General features: G+C 39.9%; 1 protein-coding gene across 1 annotated transcript in view; it reads right to left on the bottom strand.

Moving 5' to 3' along the window:
- SNX9 (sorting nexin 9) overlaps positions 1-10,377 on the bottom strand; it is a 170,626-nt gene that overhangs the window by 15,953 nt on the left and 144,296 nt on the right. The window contains exons 10-12 of the mRNA XM_007451357.1: positions 8,402-8,527; positions 8,168-8,285; positions 2,075-2,205 (exon numbers count right to left, since the gene is read on the bottom strand). Of these exons, the coding sequence (XP_007451419.1) occupies positions 2,075-2,205; positions 8,168-8,285; positions 8,402-8,527 (375 nt within the window). The remainder of the gene's footprint in view (positions 1-2,074; positions 2,206-8,167; positions 8,286-8,401; positions 8,528-10,377) is intronic.

Here is a 10,377-nt window from a genome sequence, read left to right as displayed (position 1 = left end):
CCTTCCCTACACTAGCGGTATGAAGATTTTCTCCTACGTTACCTTCTAGAAGCTCTATTGTGTTGTCTTTCACATTTAGACTTGTGAACCATCTGGAATTAATTCTTTTTTAACTTAATACAATGGAAACTTTCCAGAAAAAAAGTAGAAAGAAAAGTACTTTAATAAACCCCTATAGCTTCAGCTTCAAAAATTATCAACTTTTTACCAGTCTTGTTTTATCTAGTCTCCCCCATCCTACTTTTTTTTCTTGTTTATTTTAATGGAAATCTCAGATATAATATCATTTTACCTGTAAATACTTCATTATATATCTTTAACAGATAAGGCTATGTTTTAAAAACACAACCACAATATCAAACCTAACAAAATCAACAGATTGTTGTGAGGCAGTGACCACATTTCATTCTTCCCAGTGATGCCATCCAACTGACTGAGCACCACTGACTGAATAGGCTGAGCAAAAGAGGCCAGACACGAAAGAATGCTTAGGGTAGGGTTCTTAGCTAGTTCACAAAACTAGCAGAACCATGGTGTAGGGGCTCAGATGGTGAAACTCTATAAAGTGAGGAAATGATAACCAGAAAGGAGTGGATCATGGTCACCCTTGTAGGGGACAGAAGGGGTAGTGATTGGGAAGGGACAGGACAGGGGCTTCGGAGATGCTAGCTTTTTTCTCTTCCCCCATTGTACTCAGCACCATCTTTGTCATAAATCAAGTGTCCATTCTATTCGGTTCTATTGGTCTGCTTTTAAAATTATTTTAGCTTTATAATGAATCTTAATATCCAAAAAAGTCCTCTTCCCACTTCATCCTTTTTTAAGAGTATCTTGGCTATTCTTGGAGCTTTAATTTTCTACATATGACATCTTTTCAGTTCTTCAATCCATGAGACACAGTATTGGAACACTTATTTAGGTCTCCTTTTATTTCTCTCAACAGTGTTTCATAGTTTTTTATGTAGATCTACATTTTCCTGTAGATTCTTTGGGATTTTCTATGTCCAACCATCTATGTGAGCTACCGTTGCCCAGAGAATCAAAATTTTTAATAACTTTCTAGTTTTATACTGTCATTTAGCAGAGGAGGAAATTGTGGCCCAAAGAAATTAAATGCTTTGGTCAAGGTCACAGAGGTAGTCAGAAGCAAACCCAAGACTAAAACTGAGTGCCCTGGCCCCAAGTTCTTTCTTGCTTCTCTTATATCAAAAACACCAAAAGAGGTCTAGATTTATTATTTTTAATAATAATATTCTGCATAAAACACAACCTTTAGAAGTGCTTCCTAAATAGAATCCTTGACAAATCAATCGAACAAGCCCTTGTTAAGGTGCTATGGGTAAGCAGTAAGGCACCAACCTGGAAAGGGTTCCCCGTAGTTCTTGTAACGCTATTACTTTTTCCCATGTATCATTCACCACGAAATGCAAAAAGACTACAAATGTTTAAGTGGAATGATCTCTAACCTATAAATTACACCAGGCACGACCAAACAAATGATCACATACAGTGGAAGCCTAAGGTGACACACGGCTATTTCCAAAGCAGATAACAACAGTGAGGTGACAAGCAGCCAGTTTCTTGCTGATTTGCAAAAAAGAACAGATAACTACTGGCAGAATGACTGCCCATGGGGCAGGGGCAGGGGCAGACTTGGACTGGAAAAACAATGTGGCTCTGAAAAAGCTGGTTCAATTCCGAATCTACCTTTCCCGTCATTACACTATTTACACCGTAAGGTCAAAATGTGATCATGAGAAATCATTCACACTATTTCCCTGACTTCACGCTGATAATATCCTACACAGTTTGGGGGTCTATCCTATTTTTAAAAGTATCTAGGAAAAAGTCCCTTATTCTATCATATCCTTCAGCCCTGCCTTCACTGGGCCAATCCACTCCCGGGTTATGGGAAACCATTTTGGCAAGCGCTTCTCTCATGTGCTGTGACTGATTTCCTATTATTTAGAAACAGCCAACTAACCAACACAACTTAACTCCTTTTAGACAAAAAATTGGTGTGAATGTGATAATTCTCAATATCCTCTAAGATTATCATAACAAAATGTCCTACCTTTTCATCTCGGAAATTTAGAAATTGCTGGAAAACCTCACTTTCTGAGATTACTGGGTGACGACACATCCTGGTCATCCACGCCTGAAGCCTCTCCATGCGCATCTTGATAAACTCTTCTTCAAAGCGACCTGCAAGAGACATGCCGAGAGTGATGTGCCGCGCAGTCAAAGACGAATCCCTGTTACCCCAACTGAAAGACTCTTTATGTAGCTACTGGCCACTTGTAGAGAGTTATTCAGTAAAAGATAAACCATGGTAATTTTTCACTAAGCTAAAAACACACAACATAGTGGATGCTCAAAGACCCACAGGAAAGGTAATCAACAAATCTGAAAGAAAATTTTATCTCAATATGAAAACTTTTCTTTCTTATAAACTTAACAAGCCAGTGCCTATGTGGCCATATGAAGCCTTATAGGCAAGAAAGGGGGATAAAAATGGAAATTAACAAGCAATTCTTACAAAGTATGTGAAATTTCTGTATTTATAAAAATGTGTCTAAATGCAACATAATCTCAGATATACAAATTTAAATTTAGTATTTCTGAAAAGTATCTCAGAACTGTAAGGTTTTTTTTCCTGTTTTGTTTTTTAAACTACTTAAATGAAAAACAGAAAAAGCAATTTTTTCATGAATGCAAAAATGAAAGTCATCCCAGAACTTAATGACCATCGTAAAAACAGAGCTTAATGGGTGATATTTCTGTTCTAAAAGTGGAAAATTGGCTTAACAAACCTGACATACCAAACATCAAGTGAACAACGAGAATTTTTATAAGCCTAACAAACAAAATCACTATCAGTTAAAAGGCTTCTGGAGGTGGAAATTCTGGCTACAGCTGAGTGCAGAGCAGGGGCAAGACAGGTTCCACCCACTTTCACGAGTTTGATCAAATACTGGACCTACTCAAGGGTAGAGAGAAAAGGCAACTTTCAAAAACGAGTATATTCGCTACCAAATGTAAAATAGCTAGTGGAAAGCAGCCACACAGCACAGGGAGATCAGCTCGGTGCTTTGTGACCACCTAGAGGGGTGGGATAGGGAGGGTGGGAGGGAGACGCAAGAGGGAGGAGATATGGGGATATATGTATACGTAGAGCTGATTCACTGTTATACAGCAGAAACTAACACACCAATGTAAAGCAATTATACTCCAATAAATATGTTGAAGAAAAAAAAAGGAGTATATTATTAAATGAGGCGTTTACTACACTCCTTCCTAAGAGCACCAGGTGGGGAATACGTTTTCTAAACTAGATCTAGGAAGTGGAATGTGAAATCAATCCGTCCTCTTCCCCTTAAGGGCTGTCCAATGGTTAATGAATTAAAAAAACGACTAAATGAAAACAAATCCCACACACACTCCCCTGCCCAAACAAAAAGGAAAAGAAAAAAAAAAACCTAGATATCCCAGATTACTCAACAGAGTGGAACCCGGGAACAGCTTCAAGAACCCAAATTAGTCTGTTACAGAGTCATCACAAGCATGCCTTGCTTTTAAACAAAATAATAATAATAATTTTTTTGAAAGAACAAAACAAGAACTTATTTAGCTAATTGCTAAACCTAGTCCCCAGAAGCAACTATAAAGCTGGACAAAATCCACAAAAATAAGGGCTCTGGAAATCAACCAAAGGCAAACAGCCACGTGAGAAGTGTTTACGCTCCCAAACCGCTGAACTTCAGGCCAGAACAGTGGGAATCTGTGGCGTTCTGGCCTGGGGCTGCACCCCTCTCCCTCTATTCCGTTCTATTCCATTTACAGGAGAACCCTCCCCATGAAATTCTTACATATTAATCTAGGAAAACACATGCAGAATCTGTATGCTGAAAACTACAAAACCCAAAAAATCAAATATGACATATGTATGTTCTTGGATTAGAAGACTACACATTGTTTTCAGTTCTCCCAAAATTGGTCTATAGAATCAATGCAACTCCAATAAAAATCCCAGCATGATTATTAATAGATATCTGACTAGAAATAGTCATGCTGACTCTTAAATTTACATGGAAAGGCAAAAGAAAAAGAACAGCCAAAAACGATTTTGAAGTAGAACCAAGTTGGAGGATTTACACTACCTGATTTCAAGACTTACTGTACAATAGAGCTACACTACTCAAGACTGTGTGGTACTGGCAAAAGGACGGACACATATATCAATGGAACAGAGTCCAGAAATAAACCCACACAAATGTGTTCAACTGATTTTTTGACAAAATGCAAAGGAAACTCAATAAAGAAAGGATACGCTCTTCAACAGATAGTGCCAAGAACCACTAGATAACCAGACGTATTATAATATATACCTCTACCACCTCATATCTTATACAAACCTTAACTCAAAATGTATCATAGACCTAAAACCACCAAACTTTTAGAAGAAAGTATCAGTGTAAACTTGGGTTAGGCAAAGAGGTCTTAATCATGATACTTAAAGCACAATCCATAAAAGAAACAACTGACACATTGGACTTCATTAAAATTAAAAGGTGATGTTATGCAAAAGACACTGTTAAAAGAAAGGCCACACCTGGGACAAATTATTCGCAAATCACATTATTTGTCAGAGGACATGTTTCCAGAATATATAAAGAATCTTGTTTCAAAATTCGATGATAAGAAAACAACCTAATAAAAAAATGGGCAAAAGATTTGAAAAGACACTTTACCAGAGAAAATTTATGGAAAGGAAATAAGCAAATGAAAAGATGCTCTACACCACCAGTCATTAGGGAAATGCAGTTTGAGACCATGAGGAGACAACACCACTACATTAGATACACCACCAGTCATTAGGGAAATGCAGATTGAGACCATGAGGAGACAACACCACTACATTAGACTATTATACTTACTAAAATAAAGAAAAACAGACACTATCAAAAGTGCAAGTAAGGGGCTTCCCTGGTGGCACAGTCGTTGAGAGTCCGCCTGCCAATGCAGGGGACACGGGTTCGTGCCCCGGTCCGGGAAGATCCCACATGCCGTGGAGCGGCTGGGCCCGTGAGCTATGGCCGCTGAGCCTGCGCGTCCGGAGCCTGTGCTCCGCAACGGGGAGAGGCCACAAAAGTGAGAGGCCCGTGTACTGCAAAAAAAAACAAAAACAAAAAAACAGTGCAAGTAAGGATGTGGAGCCCCTGATAATCCCATCCATTGCTGGTAGGGATCCCAAAGTGGCACAGCCACTCTGGAAAACAGCCTGGCAATTTCTTAAACATTAAATAGTATATACCTACCATATGACCCAGTCATTCCACTCCTAGGAATTTATCCAAGAGAAATGAAAACTTATATTTATACAAAAACTTGTATGTAAATGTTTATAGCAGACTTATAAATGGCCAAAACTGGAAACCCAAACATCCTTCAAAGAGTGAGTAGATAAGCAGACTATGGTATAGCCAATACAGTGACATACTACTCAGCAATGAAAAGAAACCAACTATTGATACTCACAACGAGAGATGAATCTCAAATGCATTATGCTAAGTGAAAGAAGCCAGACTCAAAAGACCCAAAAGCCCGACGACATACACACTATATGCTTCCATTTATAATGATATTCTAGACAAGGCAAAATTATAGGGACAAAGAACTGATCAGTGTTGCCATGGGTTAGGACTAGGGGGAGGGGCTGAATACAAAGGAACAGCACAAGGAAATTTAGGGGAGGTGATGGAACTTTCTGTATCTTGAATGTAGTGATAGGACTGTGGTGGTACCTGTTAAAACTCTTAGAACTGTACACCAAAAAGAGTGAACCTACTATATATAAGTAACAAAAAAAAACACAGCCTGGACTTTCCCTAAGAAACTGCAAGTACAAATAAGTACAAGTTTTCTTTAATGAGAAGAGTATTATAAATCCACATAAATCAAAAACTCCTAAAAAGTGGCCCTTGGACAGCTTGATGGGTCTAGACCCTCCTGTATACTAAAACACTTCAAATTCTACACTTACTAGGGGTAGAGATCAAGCACTACAGAAGCGTAAGCTGTGTGGAAGATGGCCCACCTCGTTTGTCAGAAAAGACCCTGTAAGTCAGCACGGACCTCAGGGCTATACTGAATTCCCCATTACGAGCAAGTAAATTATACCAAGAGTTTATAACCTACTCATTGGTTGGAATTAATTAATTGCTGACTCTTATTCCTCCTGAAATTTTTTCTGACACACCTGGTTTATTTACAAACTGTGACTTCAGATGTTACCTTGTGCTTGTTAGGAATTTCCTATCAGGTTCCAGAGAATTAAAAACAGGAAGAGGAGGGGATTCTTCCCTGGTGGTGCAGTGGTTAAGAATCCACCTGCCAGTGCAGGGGACACAGGTTTGAGCCCTGGCCTGGGAAGATCCCGCATGCCGCGGAGCAACTAAGCCCGCGACCCACAACTACTGAAGCCTGTGCACCTAGAGCCCGTGCTCCACAACAAGAGAAGCCACCGCAATGAGAAGCCCCCGCACCACAAGGAAGAGTAGCCCCCGCTGGCCGCGACTAGAGAAAGTCCACGCGCTGCAACGAAGACCCAACGCAGCCAAAAAAAAAAAAAAAAAAAAAAATCAGTAAAATAAATAAATACATAAAACTAAATAAAAAAGGGAGAAGAGGGATTTCCATTTCCCCATTTTCTAGGACCCTTTACTTAAGTTTTCACTAAGTAATGGGAATATATCAGTTTGGCAGCCAGAAATAAAACCAGGTTCATTCATTATCATTCCACAAAGAACAAAATCTATAAACAAATAAAAAGTCTTAGCTGTAAGCTTTTCATGGATGGATTATCAAGTCCACAGAAATGTCATGACATCATCTATTTGGTATTCCTTTTTCTTTTCTCCAGGATTTAAATGAGACAGGAACCTATATAATAATGATCCTGTGGGCATCTCAGGCAGGAGGCAAACAAGAGAAGGGGGAAATAAAGTGGCTCCTGGGCTTTTCAGTTTCCTCGGCACACGTCCCAGTCAGTGAATCAAAGCTCAACTTTCTTCAGGCTGAGGAGCTGTTGCTTCCTTGCTTTTCTATGACATCCTCCTGGCTTCAGGCCTGACCTTTTTTTTAAAAAAAATACAAACCTTACTGTGGGAGAACTGTGACTCTATGATGCTTTCAGAGAGTCATGGGTTATTTGTAAGACAGCTCATTAATCCATTTATTTAAACACCATGGGGAACATATTATGCTAATCAAGTTGATAAAGGAGACCTTAAAATTCAGGAGACAGTCTGAAATTTGAAAATGTGGAGAAACGCCAAACTTAAGTTTTCATGGAAGGAAATCTAAATTTTTAAAAAGAAAGCTGTGACTTAACAATAAGGATGACAGAAAGAAGGGTCAGTGAGTATCTGAACAGAAGCAGGGGTGGGGTGACACACAAGTGGCAGGAAGCAGCCATCTATGCCAGCCAGGCCACCCTGACAGGGCTGCCACTCAGCTGCCCCAGCTCCACGAGGGACTGCCTGGGAGTCACCCCACCTGAGGGCGAGGATGTGTCTGCCAACCTGGCAACGTAGTCCCCACTCCCCGCTCTGCTACGACAATTTGAAAGTTTTGAAAAGTTTTCTCCCCCAAATCAAAGTCAAAACAAGTTCTTTAAAAACAACGTTCCCAGGGCTTCCCTGGTGGCGCAGTGGTTGAGAGTCCGCCTGCCAATGCAGAGGATGCGGGTTCGTGCCCCGGTCTGGGACGATCCCACATGCCGCGGAGCAGCTGGGCCCGTGAGCCATGGCCACGGAGCCTGCGCGTCCGGAGCCTGTGCTCCGCAACGGGAGAGGCCTCAACAGTGAGAGGCCCGTGTACCGCAAAAAAAAAAAACAAACAAGATACATATGTATACAGGAATTCTAACAGAAAATTTTATGACATATTCTTGTTAGGTATTCAGGTAACTTCCAAATACATGTACAATATATATATATATATATATATATATATATATATATATGGCTATCTTTAGCTGCTGTTTCCAAACCCCTACATCTTGTTCCACTAAAGGATGGAAAATGCCATTTCTGATTTACATTAGGGTACTCTAACTGGAGTCTTTTTACTTGTCCTGAGTTCAGTGTCGCACACACTCACTCACCTGTGACTTGCTTATCTGGAAGAGAAGGGATTGGAATGGCTGACCCAAACTTTACCAGTAGACGCTCATATAACCAGTCAAAGTGCTTATACCTGTGGTTTACAGATCGATTAGTGTTCTACAAAATAAGGAAAGAGAAAAACGTTACCAATGCCAACTACAGGAAATGAAGAAAAAAGCAAATTGTTACTAGTGATGCAAGCATGATTCTGCTTTGATAACTTGGATACTTACAGTAGGTGTTAACTGATATTCAATGTAGCTCTTCAGACCGTACATTTTGGAGCCTTTCCTGGGATCTGCTACCACACAGTCAAATGTAGAGGTAGGATAAACCCACATTGGGCCATAATCTCCAACCTACACAACATTGCAGGGAGAGTTAATTTTGTTACACGGAAAAATAGTAAGTATAATTGATATAAATCATCAAATGATTCTTTTTAGGACTAGAAGTCCCTAGGAGGGTCATTTTTGCTCTTCTTTGAGAAGTTATTTACATAAATACTCTCTGTTCCTACTAAGGTTATATTTAAAGAAAACACTTAATGGGAGAAGCCCTTCTGCTCCCACATGGGCATCGCAGGCCACGGAGAGATGCCGATCTGCCTTTCCTCTAGAGAGATGGAACACAACCTCTCTCTAGTCCAGCTGTCTTAGTTATATGTAATGAGGGGCTAGTTTTTAAAAATTTCAAATCTATTGCAGACTAAGAGCTCTGTGAAATATAAAATTACACACTTGGATGTCTCAGCAACGCCAAATTGCCATCAAACTCCCTCTACACTTACTCTCATTTTCTGTATACCCTAATGCTTCATATAGTTCTAATTCTTTTTAAAGGTGAAAGGAGAAAACAGTGAGGTGAGGTATGAAAGTTCAGAGGCTATTAGGTCAGGATGGTAACTGGGGCCCAGAGAATTTTAATGAGGGACTAAAGATCTCTGACAACAAGTTATTATGATTCTCCAAGAGGGAGCCCAGATCCAGAAAACTCTCTTAAAGCTGCAGAGCAGGAATCTTTAATAGGGGCCTCTTGGGAACCTCCCTTAGTGACTGGGACCAAGAGAGGCGACTCTGATCAACTAGGGCCCAATATCCACAGGGTCACATTTTATTAGTGGGTAGGGTACTGCACCTTAAAAGCAAAGGACCAGGTCTCTACTTTCTCTTGGTTTTCTGAAGGCTCAATGGCTTTCCTCAGCTTCCTTTTCCACATAGGAAGCCCACACAGGCAAGCCTGCCTATGGACCCAGTTTCACCTAAAACGTGTGAGACAACTCAAACACGGGGGTCTTTTAGCTCTGTTCCAGGACTCTCCTGCTTATGACAAAGTCCCCTGTGAGAATCTGAGGGGCAGGGCCATGGGCTCTTAATTCTGTGGAGTTATAGAAGAAAACTAAATCTCTAACCTATAACCACTCAGAAGATAATTACCCCAAGTTTGCTTTGAGGGAGGAAGGATACAAGGGCTCTGGCTCACAGCCCTGCTCTCTGGAGTTTTCTAGGATTTCAAGCTTTTCAAAGAAGTAGGAACAATATAAAAAACTCAATATCATTCCTGCAATTTTATCGAGTTTCCCAGGACCCAAAGATTATAGAATAAGACCAGATCTCTCCTCCTTGTTTGAGTCCATGGTGATTATATTCAAGGCCACTTACCCTCCTGCCCTGCCCCCAACTTACAGTTACGGGATTAAATCAACAGGGTCAGAAGATAGCTGTAGTTCTCTTTGCCAGAATTTCATCTGGAAATATACAGCTACATAACATTTAGATAGAAAATCTATCAGCGACCAACATTTAGGTGAAACCACAGAGCCTGTGTCATGTTATGTAATAAGCTATTCAAAGACAGATATACTTAATGGTGCCATTAACTTCCAGCTTTTATGTACTAGCTCCTTATCACGACTCGACAGCTGGTTTATTGAACGAAAACTATTACCAACATAGTGGAAAAGGCAACTTATTCTGATAACATGCATGTACTTTGCCAAGGTAGAAACCTAAATATCTGAATTGGGTTTTTTAGCTAAATATGTACGGCTAGTAGAAAAACAGCATGTAAAAGATACTTCAAGATACTTTAGAAAAATTATTAAAAATACGTATGTACTATGGGTGTTGTTTGTTCAATTACTAACAGTCTGAAAGTTAAAAGTAAAGAATATCTAAACAATATAATAATGGGCATTAATTCATGCCAA

This window comes from Lipotes vexillifer, unplaced genomic scaffold (assembly GCF_000442215.2).
Source record: "Lipotes vexillifer unplaced genomic scaffold, Lipotes_vexillifer_v1.1 scaffold935, whole genome shotgun sequence".
Taxonomy (NCBI): Eukaryota; Metazoa; Chordata; class Mammalia; order Artiodactyla; family Lipotidae; genus Lipotes; species Lipotes vexillifer.
Note: the sequence above shows the minus strand (reverse complement) of the source record. Positions and strands in the feature narration are given on the sequence as shown.